This window comes from Callionymus lyra, chromosome 3, assembly GCF_982586985.1.
Source record: "Callionymus lyra chromosome 3, fCalLyr1.hap1.1, whole genome shotgun sequence".
Classification (NCBI taxonomy): domain Eukaryota; kingdom Metazoa; phylum Chordata; class Actinopteri; order Syngnathiformes; family Callionymidae; genus Callionymus; species Callionymus lyra.
The window spans coordinates 28728331-28751179 of record NC_141820.1 but is presented as its reverse complement, the minus strand read 5'-3'; the positions used below and the strand labels follow the sequence as shown (position 1 = coordinate 28751179).

General features: G+C 39.2%; 2 protein-coding genes across 2 annotated transcripts; both read right to left on the bottom strand.

Moving 5' to 3' along the window:
• Positions 1 to 1054: 1054 nt before the first annotated feature.
• Positions 1055 to 15993, bottom strand: tmpoa (thymopoietin a). Its single transcript, XM_087787399.1, has 6 exons — positions 15550 to 15993; positions 9175 to 9292; positions 6843 to 7016; positions 6062 to 6207; positions 2673 to 2773; positions 1055 to 1938 (listed from the first exon to the last, which is right to left on the bottom strand). The coding sequence occupies exons 1-6, from the start codon at positions 15781 to 15783 to the stop codon at positions 1545 to 1547; spliced, it is 1167 nt and encodes a 388-aa protein (XP_087643525.1). The 5' UTR covers positions 15784 to 15993; the 3' UTR covers positions 1055 to 1544.
• Positions 15994 to 16569: 576 nt separating this feature from the next.
• On the bottom strand, positions 16570 to 22291 carry strap (serine/threonine kinase receptor associated protein). The gene is made up of 9 exons (XM_087787400.1): positions 21800 to 22291; positions 20910 to 21045; positions 20679 to 20760; positions 20521 to 20593; positions 19119 to 19218; positions 18904 to 19041; positions 18657 to 18793; positions 17976 to 18125; positions 16570 to 17188 (listed from the first exon to the last, which is right to left on the bottom strand). Exons 1-9 carry the CDS (start codon positions 21909 to 21911, stop codon positions 17127 to 17129), a joined length of 990 nt encoding a protein of 329 aa, XP_087643526.1. The 5' UTR covers positions 21912 to 22291; the 3' UTR covers positions 16570 to 17126.
• Between the last annotated feature and the right edge of the window lie 558 nt (positions 22292 to 22849).

The window sequence follows — 22849 nt, the reverse complement described above, 5'->3', positions numbered from 1 at the left end:
GTTCAATATGAAAAAAAAAGAAGTTTATAGTTAGCAACAAACTAAATCAAGTGAATATGAGTCAAACAAGAACTTTGTTTAGAAGTCAAAAACTAAAGATGGTTGAATCATGACTACAAGGACTAGTTTTTGTTTTCTAAAAATGTCTGACCTTTCTTTTGTTGGCACAACACCTGTCAGGTCAAAAGCGAGAGCCGCAGCAGAGGGCACGAATAGGTCGAAACAAATATGGTTAAAGCTTGGAATGTAGAATACATTTGTTTTTATTGGAGTTAATTAAAATTTAAAATCACATGGTTGTTTTTTAATTTTGCTAACAATAAAAGTAACTTTTAATCCCAGAGATGACATTTTTACATTGTAAAACCATATATATCACATTTCCAATGTCTATTTTGATATTCGTGAAAATGTTCTAAGCCTTATTCTCAAAAGCCAAAAAGACTTTTGATTAAAGACATGACTAAAAATACCAGGTTAAAGCGGAAATGAAGTAGTCACGACAGTGAATAGCATAAGTGCATTAGAAAATGGCGACTGACTCTATTCTCGTCCAGGTAATGCGACTAAAGGCCCCCTGGTGAGAAAGTCACTTAAACATGCCGGAGATCTGCAACATTATCTAATCTCCACATGCACCGAATCAAGAATAGGATTCAGGAGTTTATCTGTGTTGCCTATTGAAAAAAAAAAAAACTGGTTCAATGGTATAGAAGTGTCAAGGACGGTGCAAGATACCAGTAATTGGTTTTGTTTTAAACTTGCATCAGTAATTAGAGAACTACAGTAAAAGCTGGTGACTGCCATGTTTGTTTTCTTCATCTACTTCTTCTGTCCAATGCAACTTGCTATATTTAAAGTTCTTAAACTTGTATTTTTTAAGAAACATCTGACTTACTTAACATTTAATTTAAAAAGGTTAATTATCATCTGCACATAGTTTGATACACAGTGAGGCCAAATATATATATATATATATACATTAAAACCTGCCAGATAATAGGATTTCAACAAACAACACCATCTCCAACAAAAAGACAAAAAACAAAACCAATTTAAAACAATATTGACTTTATTTATCTTTAGATTTCAAAACTGAAAATGTGACTTGTAAAAATGTAGTTTGTTTGCTTCCCCAAGTATTAAATGATCCACATCTTACAGGTAGTGGATATCGTCAGTGGATACACAATTAGTAAAGATACGATATTGACATTGAAAAGATCTTTAAAGAAAATAAAGATATTTGGATTACAAAACAAAATACATTTCCATTTTTAAGGCAAAGGACAGACACGAGACAAAAATTGTGGCACGAAACGAACATGAAACCGAGGCAGGCGTGTGTCGCCACAAGAGGAGAGAAAAAGATCTGGTTGTAAATGTTGTGAAGACGTGTTGACTGACGTTGTTGCTGCTGATTAAAAACAGTGTTTGTATGAATAGAAAAAAGAAGTGTTGGCTCGATTCACAGCGCCTGTAAAAATAGCTACAATTTAGATTCACACGGGAAAAAGACGAGCAGAAATCTTTCCACCTTCGCTCTACGCTGCGCTGTTGCTTCCTACTGCTGCATCCACAAACGGGGCCAAGCTGTTGGTCTCCATGTTCTGGTACACCAAGAACCCGATCCCTCCGAGGATAACTAGTATGAGGAGCTTCTTCCACATGGACATGCCCGAGCGCGACGTCTTGATTTGACCTGCAGGTGGCGCCGCAGCCAGAATCTTGCTGGAGGAGGAACTGTTGGAGGAGTTGGCGACGGGCGGGCTGATCACTCTGCTGTTGCTGCGACTCTCTGTGTAGGAGGACACGCTGCTGCTGCTGCTGGTGGTTTTGGTGATCTTGGGCGAGAAATGGAGGTTCTCGTCGTTCCAGAGGTCGCTGTGCTTCACGGGTCGGCCGGCAGCTCCTCTGATGGGTCGCCTGCAGGAGACGCTGCAGGAAAGAGGAAGTGATGAGTCAGGTGAATGCAAACATCATTCTGGCCACTCATTTACTCACATGTCGTCTTTTAAACATTTTTACATCATACATCTGGTTCATTCTACAAAACACAAATCTCTAAAATGGAAAAAAAAAGCTGCTTTTCATCAAATTTCATAACAAGTTCTCCTTTTCACGTTTGCACCAAACATTATGACAAAATGCTGCATGATGAAAGGGTTGCGTTATAATATTTGTAAACTAAACAAAGCTACAGAGATCAAACAGTTCCTCCTCCTCTGTGTGCAGTCAGTGAACAAGAGCGTCCAACAAGTTATTTACCCAATAGTGTGCAAACATAGAATGATAAACATGCCAAATATGTTCTTTAAAATAGATCAACAGATAATTTTCTCTGAACCAATATGCCGTCAATGATGTCATTTGTCATTTCTATGGTGCGTTCGAGAGCGTAAGAAATGCTATAACTAAACGTGGAAAACGTCAATAAACAAATTACCCAGAAAAAAAGGGCTTTGTATACGTTTACATTTTATTTTAAGAAAAAAACATGCCGTTATTTAAGTGATAACTAAGGCTTACACTTTGGGTTTGATTAGTTCACTACATAATTTTAGTTTTAAGGCTATAATAATAATATAATAGTGTTTTCATCTAATCATATTTAATAACTTTGTCAGGTGTGTTTAAGTTGCGTGGGAATGAAACGTTGTATCGTTACTCACCTGAATCCTGAAGGGCTGTTCAGGTCGTTTGGGAAAAGTTCTTTCAGGTAGTCACTGTCTTCAACTTTGGGGGTTTGGTCACTGGCTGCTATCTTCTCCACCTGCACACACAAACACATCTACATGAGGACAGTGGACAGAGATGGCAAAGAAGTGGTGGACAACACATTCGTTCGTCTATGATGTTTGAAAAGTAGTGGATAGTTTTCCCAAGACATTTTAGTAAGCAGAATTATAGACATCAAAATGGATTCACTTCTAAATAAGCAAATCCATTTTCATGTCTATAGTTCTATCTAGAATCCTTCACTTGTATGGCTTCTCACTGCTGCTGCGCCAAAAACACATTTTTAACTTGACTTTAGAAAACACAGTCACACTTCACATGCGGTGTTTAATAAAGTCGAGTGAAATGAGCTCCTTGGCAGAGGTATGTGCCGTCTCAGTGCTGTTCTAGTTCACCACTTCCAACACCAGCGTGTGCTCCATTGATTGTTCGTGTGTGTGTGTCTGCATAGATTCAACACACAGGACACCACAAACACCATCTTTGTGACAGAAGACCTCCAAACTCCCACCTGGTGCACGTGACTTGGTAAATGTGAACCTACCGGCCTCACAAAAGCCTCCCGGCTCAGGTCACGACCAGAAGTCTTGATGGGACTTTGTTTTGACATGAACGTTGTGATTTTGGGCTGTCTCGGTTTGTTGAGCGTTTCTGCAGCGAGACTCTTCTCCTGCTCACAGGCAACATGTCAGAACACTGATCTAGAGACTGAACTAAAGACAACGTGTTTGTACCTCAGCAGCAGAACCCTTAACCATCTTTTTACAGGACCATGTGACCGACCAGTCAGAGTTCTTCGTGGTTATTGGAGGAATGTGACACGTGGGACTGAAGGTCACGGGGTCAAGTGCGTCGAGGTGAGTGAACAGAGAAGTGGATTTGGATGGTTCGGTTCTGAGGTTTGGACTTGGAACTTCTTTCTCGAAGATGTTCGACTTGCGGGGCGAGGGCTGAATGAAAATAAATAATGCAATATTCTGATACAAAACAAAACTGTATTTGTGTCTCTTCAGCACCTGATGGTTGTACCGAGCACTGCAACTCACTTAAACCTCTAATAACTTCACATCTGTTTTATGTCACAAAATGGGCCTAAAATTGAACCCATTAAAACAAACTGACATCCAGATCTTTAACTGCCAAAAATATGCCACAAATTAACATACATAATTATAGTGTAAAAATAAATTACAAAAAAATACATATGAAAAGGTGATAAAAAAAAATAAGTGGTAATTTAGATTAATTTATTTGGCTCTACACAGCAAAAACAATTATTTATAATAAAGTCTTGGTTGAGATTTAGTCACAGAATAATAATGTTAAGCAATTTGAGTCCCTCTAACGGTGCAGCAAACCAAGTGTAAAAACCCAAAACATGCTGATAACTTTTGTGAGCGGAAGTTTCTACTGGTCAACGTGCACAGACACCAACACCAGTGAAAGATGCTGCAGCAACAACTCATGCCATCGGCGGCACAAAAAAAAAACGACACACCCGTGAATCCATGATGTTTTTGGTAAGATGGAATACAGCTCTACCTGAGCAGACTTCCTGGAGAAGTCGAGACGGTCAGTGAAAACTGAGCGGCTGGTTCTTGAGACGATGCTGTCTGACTCAGACTGATCCTGAGGAACCATCTCACCAGAGAAAGAGAAAAAACTAAACATCTCAGCTGAGATATCATGACAGAAAATATTTTCTACACAAAGACGGTAAAAAAAAACGTCAGCATATTGTTTTTAAGATTTCGTGGCAAATGTAAAAACACCCGTTAAGACCAACTTTGCCCTCAGTGTAAATGTGTCAAGTTTAACAAATAATTAAATCACCATTCCACGGGATAATCTTCTGGATCTGTGCTCAACTCTGAGGACAGGCTCTTCATTATTAACACCATCTTCCTTTTCCTCCAACACCTCCTTAGGCTAGGAACACACATCAAAAAGGCATGAAGTCTTGTAGGACGTTAACTGGACTTCAGGCAACAGATCACTTCCAGTTGAGAGAGTTTAGGAAGGGAAACACAGACAGAGAGACATAAACGGTCTCAAAGGTGACTTCTGGATAAATGAAATACTTTTCAAATACCTTTTGTTCAGGAAGAACAGAGGTCTGAACAACGTACTAGCTGCCAGACGCCTCAATGCTAAAAATGCAAACAGCAGGTGGACGACTATAGACGTGTCATCAAGGTCTAATTTAAGATGTTCAAAATGTTGCTCAAGGACGACAACATGCATGCTGTGCAAGTGCAGAACTTGAACCATTATGCAGCGGTTGTCTTTGAGCAAAGCATTAACCAGCGTATGACAAAAATCATACAGTTTACAACCGCTAGGGGGCGACGTGTCCATTTCTAGACGGATCATTTGCAGGTAGAAATCATTCATACTATGAAATTACTCACCACAAATGTTTTTTTTATGAAAATTAAGACCAATTGCTTACTGATGTCAAAAGGAAAACGAAAATAAAGGATATTGGAGGGAAAAACTGGAAAGAGAAGTGAGAATGGAATCACACGGCAGCAGTTAATCCACATCATGTGCTTTGACTTGACACACACTGTTGGTGGCTGAGTGTGACTGCGCTTCACTAACTCTAGAAACCGCTTCCTCTGCTGGTGTGTGAGGAAAGCAACTAATCCCAACCAGATGAAGAGTCTCCTCCGTACCAGTGTCAGGAAGGCAAAGTTTAATTGAGCATTAAGACACGATCCAGACAGAATATGACAGAGCTGGACTTCACCCTTTAATCCCATTATAAACGTAATAAAAGTGATAGAGGAGAGCAAAAAAAGAGGAAAATAACCCATTATCAGGCATAGACTTTCTGCAGACGTGGGACAGATGGTCAAATCTCATCTGGATTAATCATGAACTTTTCTGGAATTTTCCCGGTTTCCGAATCATTACTAGCAGTCAAAGTGTAGTCCAAGAGACCGATAGTCGGTGACAGTTGGAGACAACAACCACTGAATTCCAGCAGAAAAATGTGTATGAAGTTATTTTATGAGCCGAGAACACTGGAGGCCATTCCTGAGACGTTCTGCAATGTTTTTGGTTCCTTCCAGCCAAACTGATAAAGAGGAAATCCACGATTATTCCTCCATCCTTGAGCAAAAACATTCTCCCTTTACCAAAGTAGGAGAAGCTTTAGAAAGACCCCTCCCTCTGAGCTCCACAGGAAGTTCCCCCAAAAACCTCAGCTGTGAGCAACACTGCTGGTTTTACAAGCATCAACTCACAGGCGGCAAGTCTCACATGTGCCCAAAACCTTCAAAAGAACTTTAGGTGTGATCTGGAAATTAAATCTTACCGTCTGGTGCATGCTGCTGCGGGTACGTGTGGTGACGGCCGTCTTCCCTCGGCTTCTCACCGGCTTCTCCACCACTGGCACTGGCTCGGGTTCGATGACTGGCAAGGGTTCTGGAACTGGTTCTGGAACTGGTTCTGGAGTCACTTCTGGTCAGAGACAAAGACAACATAGATTTTAAAGCAAGCCGTTGTGAAAAATCATCAGTCATTTTATAATTATTAACCAATTATACATTTATTTCTAATCATTTTACTTTGACAACTTCAATTATTAAACCCTTTATTGACCTGTCGGCTTTTTCCTGAACGAGCCACAAAAAGTTATATTTTCAACTTAAAACGTATTCATCAAAGTCAATCGCAAGGGGTCAAAGGTTAAATACAGCAAAGTCTATGTGCATTTATTGGCAGTTGAACATCAAATAGAACTGTTAAATTGACATAAAAGTGAGGCATTTCTTTATTACTTCCCCGAGTTTGGTCAAAATAAAGTTTAAGCAGCTTAAGCTTCAGTTTAATATCTTATAACGCATCTATTTTAATATTTCTATGCTAGCCAGCAACCTCTTGAACACTTCACTGTAATTTTTGCATTGCACTTTAAATCAGATTTGAATTAAATTTTGAGCAATCCTCATTTAAAGAAATTGTAAGCTGCATCAAATGGACATGATGGGCCAGAATCTGACACAAACACAATATTAAATCTCATCCTATGTGCTCTGTGAGATTCTTTTACAGGCTTGTTTAAACCTTTTTCAAGTAGATTTGCTTCAGCTCACCGTCCTCTTTGTCGCTGTAAAGGTCCGACTCAGAGTTGCCGTTGTGGTTGACTTGAACCTCTGCGAAGACGTGATTCACTAGCGGCGGTCGAGTGAGTTCCTGGTCGTCATCCTCGTCGTCATCTTTGGCCAACAGCTTCTGCAGTTTCCTCTCATAGATGCTGCGAGTTGATGCTGCAAAGAGCAGAAATTGACTTTAAAAAACAACATTATTAACCGTGGGGAGTATTCTCGACACACACAACACAACCGTCTGACCAAGGTGACACCGAATGAGGCAACAGAGATCAACTTAATATGGATCAGTTTCTCATAGACTGTACATTAATGTTGTAGACATTTAATGACTACAACTACTGAACACAGACTTTAACAATGGGTTGCGATCAGAAGGTCACATTATTTGTTCACTGACCACTCACTGTCTGTCTGGTCGGTCACTGCTGAGGGCGTCAGTGACCGAACAGACGTCGATGCTCCACCGTCACATTGATTTTTCCTCATGTGGAAAACTAATAGGAAATTAACACATTAAAAAGGGATACAACTCATTTTATGTTTGAAGCTATAATTTTATAAATGATTGTTTCTACTACTTTTTTTTATTTTATTTTAATAATCATAATAATATTATACACAAGCACCTGCCAATCCCTCAACAAGCAACACCATATACACATATTGTTGCTGTATTAAAGTTCATTTTGTCATTTTTAGAAAGTAAACTGCTGACTGTCACAACAAAGATCAGGTTTCCATCTGTGGAGGCAGATGTGTGTCAAGTGACAGCTGCACAGCACAAGGCCAAGAGAAACATTTCTCCTGCTGCTCTAAAGTTCCAGCACCTGCCATGATTCGCAAGCTGGGGATTTAGAGGAAACCAAATGGTGGCAAATGGGTTTCTACACACACATGTTGTATTTCTGTTTTTTTAATTTCTGATGAGTCTGTCCATTCATTTATTTTTTTATAGTAGTGATGACATCGCATTGGGGTCAAACCAAAAGGTGCAAACTGAGACATTTGAATTAAAACCTCTGACTATATAGCAAGTTTTGCAGTGCATTAGGGGTAGTCTTGTGTTTTTTCTATCAACATGGGTTTTTTTAATAGTTTTGTTTAAATGTAGACTCACAATATTACAAAGTATTAACTTGATCACACCCAAATGGCCTTGGTGCAAATTATGTCTGTATATTGTAAGTTGATTCAATCAATTGTAGATGAGATGCGTTTACTAACAATAGTTAAAAATAATATTTAAAAGATGGCAAATCCTTCAGATCTTTTAAAGTATGACACATGAAAGTTACAAGGAATTTCTCTGATCCAAAATAAACACCAAGGACCGTATATCGTAATTATAGTGATGATTGTAAACTGGTAATTCCTAACCACACACTAAATAAGACATGGATTCACAGCAAAGTTATGAGTTTGTGTAATATATACTTAATGTCTGGATGAAATTACGCCATTTAATCTCGACATATTTGCTGAAGGTGCAACAATAACAGCCGCGGCACGAGAGCAGCTGCTGATCTTCTGTGTAAACCACAAGTGTTTGACTTGTGTCGTGTCTGACAAACACACGAGCATGAAAACGAAACAGCTGGAGTTAAGGTTCGAAAGTGAAACACTAATATGGACAGCCCTCTGTGGCGTTCAGACAATGACTAACAGTCATTCGGAATCTGCTGTGCTTGCACCTTAATTCTGTATAGCTCTGCTTGTTTTGTGAATGCAAACCTAGCGCCGCATCACTGGTTCATTCAGGGTTCAGTGTAATTGTAGGTTGAACCCATGTGGGACAAAAAAAAAAAAAAAAGATGCGACCAACGTCAGTGGGTGCTACCATCACAAAACCATTTGGCTGAATTTAATGTTTGAAATCTGAAGTGGTGACAGCAATTACACGTTAAAAAGTAACCAACGTGCTGAATGTTTAAATCAGCAGGAATAAATGTTTACATCAGAAATGTTTTGCATCTGAAAAAGATTTTCACTATTTACAAGCACTTCACTACAAGCTTCAGGGCGACTCTTGGTTGAACATTAGTTATTGTAATAGCTTTTTGCACTCCTTGAATTCCTGTGAGGAACATCTTTTTGAAATCCTTGTATTCACCATTGCTATTATAAATTGACATATTGAACAACGAATTAAACTTAAATCAAGTTTCAGTGATAAAACTCATCATGTGATTTAGATACGAGCTGAAAAGTCCTACAGGCAAACTTCCACCACCAGCTAACATGTCAATATTATTGGATTCCATTGCCCTCTTGAGCGTGCAACACCGAATCTCAGCAGTCATGCACGTGGACTCACCCACGATGGGTCCGGCTTCCACCCCGTGTTTGAGCAGCTCGTCCCTGAGGCCTTCGTCCGTCAGTGAAGGCACGTCCAGGTCTTGGGACACCACCACCTTCTCCTGCTTCCTGATTTTCTATGGAGAAAGATAAAACATTTTTACATTTAAAATGTATCCGATCTTCCTCCAGATTACAAACAGCATTCTCTTGTCACTTAACATGATCCATGTATAATGGTCAATTTCATCGAGCATCATCACGAAACGAACATTTCTGCCGTCTATTTTCTACTTCACATCTATACGTCGGCACATGGCAGTAGTACGCTACTAAAGCCATGGCTGCAGCAAATACGCCCTGAAACAGAACAACGCAGGAAATTACACTTTTTGAAGCCCAGAATGAATTCTTGTCTTTATCTCGCACAGGGTATGCTAAAAATGCTCTGCAGGAGCAAGATGTGAGCATACCAGCCCAACCCAACGTCACTCTCGGACATTCCTGATACTGACCTGATGAAAAAATCCCAAACTGAGGCTTTCTTAACAAGGTGGGCTTTGTCTCCGAAGATTTTATTTAAATAAGGAAATGTTGATAGGGAAAAAGATGGATAAAACTTGGAATCTTGAAAATATACTTCCACATATACTTAATGGTGCCAAACCAATGCTATGGTGGCAAACATGACCTTCTCTCAGGTGGCGTCTATAAAAAGAGCAGCGGTAGGTAAGTTGTAGGAAGGTCAATATGGTAAATGTAGAGGCAGATGATTTGCAGACCTTTATCTGAAGTGGAAGAAAGAAAAACTATGACAAAGTCACTCTTTTGGTTGAATTAAAGAACTGAAAGCCACAATATCACGCATTCCCCCTTTTCAATAGTCAGGAAATGAGGGATTATCCTGTGGATTTGGTTTCCGAGTGATTTTCTAGGATCTTCCTGATGCATCTCACAGACTCACGCTGATGGAAACATTTTTATTTAACACATCGGTTTACTTTAACACTTTAACTCCACATGTACAACACTACAGTATCTCCAACGTAAGAAGAGGTGTGCCCCAGGGCTTTATCATTGCCCCATATATTTTTTAAAAGCTTCTAAACACCGCCTGTGGTTCAGTCCCGGAGAGAAAAACCTGGAAAGTCAAAAAGTGAACTTGAAAGTGAAGTTTATTGATAAGGAGTTTAAAGGATTTGGACCTTGTGATGTTATGCGACTTCACCAGCGAAAACAAACTGTATTCTGTATAAACCCTTTGATTCTTAATCTTGTGGTGTAGAGCTTCGGCTCCACCAGTCGCTCTGTAAGAGACTCTCGGGCTATTAAGACCAGCACAGGAATGTGGTGTTTGCACTTCATTTCCTGCGAGTTCTACCTCATCGTCTGTGCTTGATCAAGGTTCCACCTTGTCGTTTCTGCTTCTGGGAATACATAATCACACATTATAGTTATTTCACAATACTATTTCTATGTTCAACAGCACAGTATTGATATTTATTTTTCAAATTATTTTGCTTCCAGTTGCTAGATGGCAGCCATCATAACATCTTCCACAGATAAAGGAACGATGAAATCCCGAAACATTCTGGCGATTACGACTTCATCAAGAGTCATGTAGTGTAGTGTAGTGAATACTGCAATGCCAGAGTAAAGTACTCACGTAATACTACAAATAAACAGTATCACAATATAACATATTGTTGCCCTTGTATTGTGACACTTATTGTATCGTCAGATTCTTGCCAATACACACCCCAGACCCCCACCTCTTGACCCAAGTGGCTGGAACAAACGCTAGCCTCCGGGTCCACATGAGCATTGGGAAATAAATGAATTTATAAAAGGCAACTTCTCCTAAAACTGTTAAAGTCAAGTGTAAGGCGGGTGTAAAGCAGAATGTTTCAACTCTTAGCTGCGTTGAATAAACCATCTGGACTTGAGAAACTCACTGAAGGACCAGAAAAACTAAAAGAACATGAAAAGGAATGAATGGAATGTGCAGATTCTGTGGAGTGAAAGAAAGCTTAAAAGGGGGAGACACTAGAGAGTGTGGCCTCACTGCAAGTCTGTGTCTGGACGTGACAGACGGTTTCATAATCAGAAGCAGAAGTGGAGGAGGGCTTGTTGTGACCACACCCTTGGAGTCATAGCTGGAGTCTGAGCTCACTACACTGGAGTAAACTCCCGCTAAACACCGTCAGACTTTCCACGGCGACTTGTGAATAGTGGAGTAGATTGTGGTTTAAACTTGCCAAGACCTGCAGATGCATGACGCAACGGTCCGAAACAACCAGTGCCAGCTTGTGTTGTAGTGTTTACTCCAAACAAGAGAGTGTGTGTAGATTCACCCTCACAACCACAAAGAAGTAAAGCCTTTGAGGGATTTAGGGTTTGAACCGGCAGTCTTTAAAAAACCTCCCCTAGTATGTTAAAAACGTGAAGAATTCTGTTTTCTACTGAATGTCCACCTCTGTACTTTACACTCCCATAATCAGCCAGACATGTTGGCTTTAGGTTTCTGCGTTACACAGCTGGAGGACAAACTAATTACACCGCTTCAATTTTTACTACGTAAACACGTGCTGGCAGTGAGGTGGAAATTCCTCTTCCTGACAGAAGCATGTCTAGAATGCATCTTCAAATCATGCGAGGAGCAGCTGTTGAATTCAAAATAACAGGAATCATGCTTGAAAAGAACAATTCTACGCATTTCAAGTCTAAAATATTTAGCCTGCGACTTTCGCTTCAGGCAAGTCTGTAAGAAATAGAAAGAAATGTTCCGTAAAAATGTAGGTTGCATTCTTAATGAGCTGCATTTTAATTTAACCGTTAAACCCCTGTTCAGAATGTTCCATGAAACCAATTGATATTGTTAGCTTGACTTTGCCTCATGCATGTAATAATCTTTAAAAAGTGTTCATGAAAAAAAAGATCACCAAACCTATATTTAAGGTAGTACTTTCAACAAATTTGAACATTTTTGAAATGCAACCATTAACGAAACCGAAGCAATTGGAAAGTTATTGGTTGCCAACCTAAAATTCTGGCCACAGTTCTTTGAATTTCTAGGACAACCCATAGTCAGGTCCAGTTATCCGAGCAGAATGTTTGTGATCATCATGAGCTTCAGATCTATTCTGCGTTGTTTAAATACAATTTGGCTGAATTAGAAAATGTAATTTACCCCGAAGATAACTATCCAAGTGTCAAATGAACTAAAGGAAGGATATGAAAGCTTAAGACTGAATCGTCGCCCAGAAGTTACTACATGTTTCGTTATGAGGGAGGAAGAGAACATCCTAGTTTGAGGAGCAATAGAAAATCAAATTAACCAGAAAAAGCGCCAAAACAGTCAAGGAAACACACAAAGCTGAATAAGCGACATCTCAACATTCTCCTAATTTTGATTCATTTAATTCAATAAATTATTATAATTTTTTAAGTTCAATCCATTAAATCGTTCCACTAGATTTACGTCTTCTACTGTCAATTTGTTTTACACAAATTAACAAATGTTTTTACTACTTTTCTTTTTCAACGTGGGATTATGGATTATTTACATGTTTATAGAAAAAGATTCCTCCAAGGGCGGGCGATGGGATTTCTTTTTGTAATTTACTTCATTTTTGAATTTGTCCTCATCCTTGAAAATCAATAAAAACTATGCAAAAAAAATGAAAAGATGAACGTAAAAGAATGAAAAGCTAAAGAGGTTCATCACATCTGCAATAACTGACTGAAGAAACCTATTCAAAAGACCACGAGATTAAACTTTAAGATAAACAGGAAAGACCTGTTCAGGTAATAAAGCCTTCGTCTGTCAATAGTAGGCGTAAATTCATCTTTATGCCTCTGGTGTACAACACACCGCACGTTTGACAAACACCTGGAAGCCTCCAAGAAGCTGTTACACTCCCTGAAAGACCAAGTAGGAGCCTCTCACACGTTCACTCGTGACTCAATCGTACTCCACAGTCCTGAATGGACGAGGCTCCATGGCTGACGCCGCCCTTGAGCACGTCTGTCAGTCATCACTCCTTTTCAAGCTTACACCTTTTTTTGTGTCAGGACTATAGAAAGCACGGCTCAGGCAGCAACACACCTGCTTTGAAAAAAAATACTAGTTAAAAAAAAAAGAAAAGCGTAGATCTCAGCAAGCGGCTCATTTCCACCCATAGCGGGAATTGTTTTACCCTACATTATTGTCGTAATACTTTAATTTTATATGTTTTAGTATGAAAAAAAGAAAAGAAATTATAATAGATCTGTTTATATCCGGTCTTTAAAGATAATGTGAATTAACTAGATCAGCCAAGCATTTTTTTTACGTCATTTTTATTGATGTTCCTTGGTATCCGCAGATAGTTTTGGCGTGTTGAAGTCATTGTTAGCCACTATATTATGTCCTAGATTTTTTTTAAGGTTAGGGCCACCAAAACACCTGAGGTGTGCAACATAAAATTAACTCTTTATACACTTTAAACATGTGTTGGTAGTGTTGTTTCAACTGTGACAGGCCAGGCTTGTCCGTCTATTTAACTGTGATCGATTTAATAAAATAATTTAAAAAAAGAAGTAAACAAGTTTAAACCCCAAAGAATAATTTAGATACAAACTTGTGTGTACACTAAAGTCATTGAGCCATATAATTGACCAAGCTTTGGCTCAACGGTCTAATCCAATTTTTCTTTACACATAACAAAAAAACAAGCATGTTCACGGAAAATACGCCCAAAAAGAAATATACTATAATAATGTGATTAGTCATTATTGTATTGCATTATAATTATCAATAACTGAGTGAAGAGTTTGACGAATAAACTTTGGACTTGTCAACAGTGAAAGTAAAACCACTATCACACCTCAGATAAAGTAGATATGTCCCTGCATTGACACGAGGCAGTCACTCCCACTTCAGTTCAACCTCTCGCTGCAGCAACCAATCACCTTCAGAAACACATTCAAAACAAAACTGCCTCCGAGTTGTACAATCCTATTTGTCCTGAAAACATTTTGAGTGATTCAAAAGTCAAAAGCTTTCAGGGTCCTGTGAGTACAGAGTGGCGGTATTTACAGGCCGAAGGGGGTTTGAACGGCATGGAATGTGGAGAATCTGGCGTACACTAAGGAACAAACCGACGAAATCTTGTTGATCTTGAAAACCTGTTTACAACTTAACACTGTGGGTCAAAGACATGCTTGATTAAATGATGTTATCAAGAAGTTACGGGTCAACAAAGCCCTGGGAGTTTCAATCCCGCCCGTGTGCGATACTCTGATGTGTGGTTTGATAAGAAGTTTGAATGAAGAGGCTGAAAACCTTAGTCTAGCAATGTGGAAGTGAAAGTAAATCAGTTTTGAGGGCCGAGCTGAAAACCACCACCATGATTCACCATATTAAACCTTATCATATCGATTAACATGAATAAATACTGTGAAAAAATAGGATATTTACAATGAATATTTCATACTGTAACTTAATTTTAATTATCATTTAGATAAGGGGTCCCCAACCTTTTTATCACCAGTTTAATGTCACCATTATATTCAGACAGTCCTTCAGGTAAAAACTGTAAAAAATAAACCATGAAGAGCTTTTGTTTTACTTATTTTCACTAGTCTATAGATTGATAAATTTGATTAAAGTTGACACTTGGAAGTATCAATAGTCATTGAGAAAAACACCCTTCAGAAAGTAAAAACCAATAATCATTATTTCTTCTTCTGGGGCAACCCGATCACAAACATCTCATGGACAGGAACCTGGTCCCAGGGCCAGGGGCCCCCAGATTTGGACTGCACTTCAGTGGCACAGCAGTTTCAGAAATAAAACTGCTCCATGTAAGTTCAGTCAAACTAAATAGAATTGAAGTACTATCAGTTTTCTGTTACTGTCGTGCTTGAATGGTTCCTTGTATTCTTTTTTTGCGGGAGAGCGACACATTTAAATCATTTTTATAATCAATGGAAAACCAAAGAAAATAGAATAAAGCTCACTTTTTTTTCAAGTTAACATAGTGATCAAAAGCAATAACTGCCATTAAACTTGAGGAAAAAATGTTTAAATAAAAAATAAAAACAAACACATTTTAGGTCAAGCGTGTAATTTAAACACGTGTTTGCAAAAGGAGACACGCTTAGGAAGCCCCCCAAAACAAAACCATCTAATGTGGATAAAACCTAGATAAAAAGAAAAAAACTTAGATCAAGTTAATATAATATATCAAAATATAATAAGTCATAGTTCGTGTCGACAGCTTGTTGTTGAGCATCTGTTAACTTTCAGAAGGCCTTTGTTCAACTACAGCTCGAACGAAAGACACAAATAAAAGTGTAGCTACGAGGAATTTTCAGAGACTTAAGAAAGTTTGAATGAAGAAAGGCTCACTTTTCCGGAGGAGCGGCTTCTGCTGGAGACCACGGGCGGCGGCAGCTCCTCGTCGCTGGAGAACACGTCCAGAGTCATGGCGGGTCTGTTGAGCGACGTCAGCTTCTTCAGGTACAGCTGCACGTACACGTCTTTGGTGGGGTTCCCGCCGGGCAGCTCCACGTCGTGGGCCAGCAGCTCGCTCTTCAGCTTGTCTTTGGTGAGCACGGAGGGGTCTTCTAGGAACTCCGGCATGTTTCTTGTGGCGGTGGGAAGAAGAGGGAAGCTAGCAGCGGATACGTTAGCAGGCTAGCGCCGGGAGGGGACACTGGAGAGGGGGTGTGGTGCGGAGGAACGGCTGACAGCAGCGCCGCTCGCTGGAGTTAATCCGTGACACTTAAATGTGAAAGTTATGTGAAAGAAATGGTTTGGTTTGATACACTTGAAAAAAAAAAAAACTTTCTACAAAAACATTTTATTTAGGAGGTAAAGAGAGCGACGTCTGTTCACTTAACGCCTGGCTGTAGGAAGATGTATCTGATTGGCTCACAGCGATACACGTGACTTGCAAACGTGGTTTCATTGGTGGAATACAAAACTTTCTTTTCTAGAATAAAATATATCCCGACACATGTGTTATTTTGCTCTAAAGGTTTATATATGATCAGAAATCTATTTGACTCATTTTGCGAATTCACTAGTAAAGTGAAAGCGCCGTTAAAACAATCGTTTATGTCAAAACGATCTCCTTGACCTCAATAAATCTTCACCAGTTTTCTCTAAATTCAGTCAGAAATCTGTTGATATAAAACATTCATTTTGTTCAGGTTTGGTGATGAAGTAAAGGATTTGGGCACTAACTTAATACACTAAACAAACTTCAGAATGGATGTAAAAATAGGTTTATATTTCAGCGTTGAATTTGATCAATTCCCAAGTTTCTTAAAAGTCTGTAACACTGATTTCAAACAACTTTAGCCATTTCAGAACTTATTGGAGAGAAGCAACAAAAAGCACCACACAGTTTTTTTTTGCAATACGTTGAAATTAAACATGACTTGGCTTATTTATTTACTGGACACAAAAATACTGAAACCAAAATAACAGCCAGTGTCATCGCTTCCCTTTCAGCATGTCTGGACATGCGTTTCTCTTAAGAGCAAAGGTATATCTTTTTTTTAAAGCAACACTTTCTGAAAACTGAAAATAAACTTCAGAATCTAAAACAAATACCTTGGTCCATGCTATTAAATACTAATGTAAATAAAATAGTGTTTAAGAGCCAATCTGGAGGGTAAAGGGAAGCTAAAATATAAAACAAAAATGACACATGTGAGCTTTCTTTCAGGGTCAGCAGGAAGCCATGAAGCAAACGCTGAATAGCTTCTCCCTGAAGCCCAGATGGACAGAACAATAATCAGGTTTCTTTTATTTTGCGTGTATGGCAGACGGGCAGTCATGTATTCCGTGCCAAATACATTAGGACGTAGATGGGCGGGGTGCTGGTCGATGCTCATGCCCTATGGACGGGGCCTCCCCACCATCCATGAATATTTTTAACCATTCTCGGCAAGTTTCTTTTAGCAGCAGTGATATCTTTAGGCTTTAATCTCGACAGGAGGGATGCAGATCGGTTCCGTGTTCTCCGTCCCAAGGTCCTCTGAAAGGGGCACAAAAAAGACCAATTAAAAAGAAAGCAATCCCCAAACTCTACACAGTCCTGTCACACAGTCTGCGGTTTATAAAGGCACCATTCAGACCAGTGGTAGGTCAAGTTAGTTGCTTCAACTACACACAACCATGAGGATTGAAAATAAGTTTTTGGCTGACACACAGAAAAACTACTTGACTGTAAGGCCTTATTGAACATTTATCTCCTGGCCTTGTAATATATCCAACAGAAAAATGCGTTATAAAATAAAAAAAAACAAACAAACAAGACAACGTAAATAATTTGACAACAGCCTAACTAATCATTGTAAAAACAAATACCATGATTTTAAATAACGTTTGTATAAACATTAAAGGGGAAGGCACCTCCAATTAGTGGTGCTTATGAATTTAACAATATTTACTTCCTTTCTGCTGTCAGGTGTGTAAATAATATTTTTAGAGTGCTTTTCTAGACCAGGGTCAGAAAGCAAAAAAACAACAAAAAAAACAGACTTGTCCAACGTCAATTTTAATTTCCTCCAGCAGGATGGGCTCTGTGGCTTTACCACTTGCAAATGTTTGAAGAAAAAAACGTTCTGCTTAGTTAACCAGAACAGGATGCCAGATATGCATGAAGGACACTTTGGGCGGTTACTCTTCATCTTGTCTTCATGTGTAAAATAATAAACAAGTCAAGCGTACCCATCTATAACATGATCACAAAGACCTTGCACAACTACAGATCGCAGACTTGCACTGACAACACAATTTAGCAGGCGAAGGAGGCAAGTTACCGGGAAGGACACACTTCCACAGGCCGTAGGTTTTGCCCACTGCCGTCTGCCACAGGCGGAGGGTCCCGTCCTCGGAGCCGCTAGCATACAGTTCGCCGTCGGGGCTGAAGCGCACACAGTGAACTGGACCAAAGTGACCCTTGTAGGACTCTGGGAGACACCAAAAAGGGAGGAAGAGAAACGTTAATTCATCATTTCCACAAGATGTCGGTTATAACTTGCACTTGTTAAAGGAGCTCTATGCGATTTTAAGTGGACTAAAGTGGTAGTGTTTAGCACGGCTGGGAGACCACATTTCCCATGAGCACTTGCTAAACATTGCAAAAGTTGCCATGTCCCGGTTTGCCGCAGTTGGATGAATTTTCTGTTTCCAGACTTCCATTGTCTGAATGAAGGATGGATATCGATGAGGTAATGAATCAGATTGTAGATGAGCATTTATCATTTCCTCATACGGCCTCTTGAATTGTTTGTTTAATTTAGTTATACTCTGTAAACGTAAATTCTTTACCGACGCATTTATTCGACGCACCATACATAGTCCTACACTATTGAACGTCTCATACTCGCAGGTATGGCAATGGATGCCGTGAAAGTTTAAATGTTCTCTCTAGCTTTAAAATGTGAAAATACTTCAATTGTAGCGAGCCCTCTGCAGTCACGACTTTCGAGAAACCTCACCCAGCTCCTCCATGGTGCTGTAATCATATTTGTAGAGCTTGAAATCTTCGCCACCGGCAACAACGAATTCTTTCTCTGGATGGAGGGAGGCCGAGTTGATGGTAGAAGGAGCATCCACGGTCTTGATCAGCTCCAGGCTTCAACAGAGTTCAAAAGGTCAGAAGGCCTCAATGCACAGAAGATGAATTATCTATCTTCATGGGTCATGTGAATTTAATTTAAAACTGTGGATCAATGCAGTATTTACCTCAGGGCATTATAAAAGGCAATCGTCTTTCCGTATGTGATCACGACAACCTCGCCGTCGGCCATGTACTCCATGCTGCTCACAGCCGTGTCAAAGGTCAGCGTCTTCACCTGCTCCATAGATGTCCTGTCCCATAGCCTGGACAGAGGGAAGGCATATTTAACGGCTACTGGGAACAAGATATGTTTAATAAGTAAAAGGAATGAGGAGAGTACCTGACTGTTTTGTCGTCTGCAGCAGAGATGATTTGCTTGTCGTCGTTACACCACAGAGCTTTCTTGATGGCAGAGGTGTGACCCGAAATCTCCTGAGAGGCTGCAAAAACATAAAATCAGCTTAAAATAAATGATGCCCATGAATACATTTTTCCAATAATTTTTTAACAGATTCTAAATATACATCAGAAATATGTTACGGTCACAGTATCCATTGTATTACTTTACTTTGACCACACGAGGGCCACATCAATACAGGCAAAGCAGTGATTTAGCAGTATCCAGGTTTGGTGAAATTAATCAAATTGTTTCCACGTAAACTACTACCCGAGAGCAACCGTTACTTTATCTTAGTACTAATGTACTTAATGGAACAATTTGTAATAACTGAAAGAAGAAAATGAGACACAACTGAGCAGCAATGGTACTCGTACGTCTGGGTTGAGAGACCAGGAGACAATTACAGAAAAAAAATGGAAACGACATTCATTTTTGACCGTGTTTATCTTTAGAAATAATTTACACCCATGGCAATTGGAGAGACAGCATTTACGTGGAGTTATAATTTGCCAAGTGGAGGGTGCTAGTTATCTTTTGACAACTTCTCAGTTGTCCCTCAGCAAGGTGTTGAAGATCCAGAGAGAAACAGCGTGTGTGTGTTCCCTGGTCATCATAATTAAAATAAAATGAATAAATTTGAATTGATACAGCAAAATTTCTGCAATGGGGTGAATAACAAGTGAATTAAAAGGAAAAAATATGGCACCCTTTGCTGTAAATCATTTAGTAAAACATGACTCAAGGTTAATTACAAACAAGAATCACCTGTGATCAATTTTCTGTCCCATGTGACATAATTTATCCAACTATTGATGTGTTTTTAAAAGATATATGGGTCCAATAAGAAAGGGAAAAAAAGGACTAGACAAGCCACGATTCCTCTGGCTAAATGTTTTTGGAACGATGAAACACAAATAAAGCATTTGACACTTGACCGCATGACTGGCAGCATGAAATGATCAAGATAGATTTCAGAGTGACCAGTCCAACTCAGTGCAAGAAAACCCAGCATGACAAAGGCACACTTTCAAAAGCATGCAGGCATTAAAAAAGGAAAAAAAACAAAAACATTTTTAAATGATCAACAATTTGCCCTGATCTCAATCCGATAAATCCTTGGTGCGAGTGTAAATCTTCTTTTTTTTAAATGACAATATGCAATTTATTTACTTTAATAACTTATATAATAAAAAATACTGATTAAATAAATGCATAACCTGTAAACAAAAAAAAAAAGAGAAGAAATGTACCCCAGACACCCATCATATGCATTACAAAGTGACTGATTTTCTGGACAGAATAATTTTTTACAAAAACATTATTAGTTTGAGTATGAGCTTACCTGCTTCAGGACTAGTGAGGTCATAGATTCTAAGAAGTTTATCATTTCCTCCAGTTAGTAAACAGTTGCTGTCCTTAAAAAAAAAGAAAAAAGCACATAATAGTTAGTGGAATGTTCCCGAGACAAACTCGCAGAGAATCAACCATCACAGCATTTACCTGTGTGAAATCCACAGACTTGACGATGTGTTTGTGTGCCAAAGTAAGAAGCTCGTCTCCGCTCACCGCATCCCACACTTTTCTGAAACAGAGAGATACTCTATGTGACAAACTTGATCCTCATTGACTCTACATTTTCTGCAATTCCTAGTCCCAAATCACAATAAATTAGCATACAATTGTTAAGGACAGATAAGGAAAGTTTAATATTAATATTTATTAACAACTTACGCTGAGAAATCTGCAGCAGCGGTGGCTGCTTTGGTTGCGTCTGCGTTCAGAGTGGCGCCCCAGACAGCGCCTTTGTGACCCAGAAACGTTCCAATCCAGTCTCCTGTGTCTCCCTGGCGCATCATTGGTTTGCCATCTAAAAAACGAAACAAAAAAATATAAAACACTAGCTTGGAATACCTGATGGCAATGTACACAAATTTCAGTTAAAGGTTTGAAATAAAATAGACACATGAATAAATGCATGTACTCTCTACCCGCTGAATGACAAGACATAAACCATCAATTTCATCCCCAGGAATCAAAAAGAGCCGTGTCCATTTTCCCCAGACACCTTCGTGAAGAAAATTTCAGATGAACGTTTTTTAAAAGGCAACAACTATATTTATGGATGAAAACAGTGACACAGTATCATGATGTAAAAAAATTAGCCATAAGAATTTTAAACTCATGGAGCATACAAAATGCATTATTGAGGGGATTGAAGAAGACAAACTAGAAGAATAGCCATTAGCTCATATTCATTTCAAAATAATGTTTAGACACAGAAAATAAAGTGTGGCAGGGGAATGGTTAATAAATAATAAATTAATAAATATACACATCTATTAGAAACATGTTTGGAATCATAACAGTATGCAAGAAAAAACATTTTATTGAGATTAAAACACAAGTTTGATTCATTAAACGGATATTGACGAAACATTAGGGCAGGGAAGCTTGCAAATAAATGGTGTACTTGAGAAAATACTCTAAATGGGATTGAGCATTACAGGTTATCATGTGAAAATAGCATACATTTATAAATTCTAACCATGTTTCTATTGACACAAAGGCCAGCTAACGGACCTGGACTCCACCTGTTGACAGGTTCCTCGCGTGTGTCTCACCTTTACAGCCGCTAATAAGAAAGTATCCGAACGGAGTGATGCCGCTGAAGGCCAGGTCCACCACAGGACGGGTGTGTCCGGAGCAGGTGAGCGGGGTCTGTCTCATCGCCATGGTCTTAGCACTTGACCAGGAGACAGTTGGCGCTACAGGGAGGCGACGAAGGGAGCCGGCTGTGTAATGCTAGCGGCTAGTTAGCGTGTTAGCCTGGCTAGGCTAGCGCAGGAAAAGTAACACAAAAACAGGCTCGTTTTTTAGTTTGGCAGCGTCACCGGTCAGAAGACGGTGTTCTGTGAGTTCTTGCGGTGGTTTGGTCCAGTGTGTCAAGCTAAACGTCTCGTCTGCCTCCCCAGCGACAGAATGGCTACAGTGCTAATAGCTACAACATTGCAACTAACTAGCAACGTGCAACGCGGCGCCGCCTCGGCAGGAGTGATATAGGCGCTGCGAGAGTTCCGGCGCAGATCCTGCAAAAAAATAAAATGTATATTACGCCACTACCTTAGTTCTTGTTTGGATTTTGTCGTTCAACCCTAACTCAGAATGAGAGCATCCCGACTTAAATTCGCCTTAATAAGGACTTTGACTGATTGTTTTCCACACTTTTATTCCTGCCATCTCTGTTTTATTCTTTTAATTCCCCTTGATTGATCTTCCTCTCCTTTGGTCTTAACTAACTTTGATTTAAGACTTTGATTTAAATTGTCTGCTGTATTGACTTTAATATATTTAAATTCGTTTTTTTTGTCTTTTGTAAACAGACAACAAACAAGCATCACAATTCGATTAATACTTCCTGTTCATAATGTGCTCAATTTTCGCTCAGCAGTGCCATTTTCTAACAAGCAGCACAACAGCTGCCTTCAAAACTTCTTTTATTAATGAGTACATTATGAATGATAAATGATGTGAAGTTTTTTCTTCCCACATTTGGGAAATGTACGTTGTAATAGCTGCTCACAAAACAATGATTAACCATACAACAGCATTATATTAAGGTATAAAGTACAAATGTAAAACATAATAACAAAAACATTAATAATAACTAAATA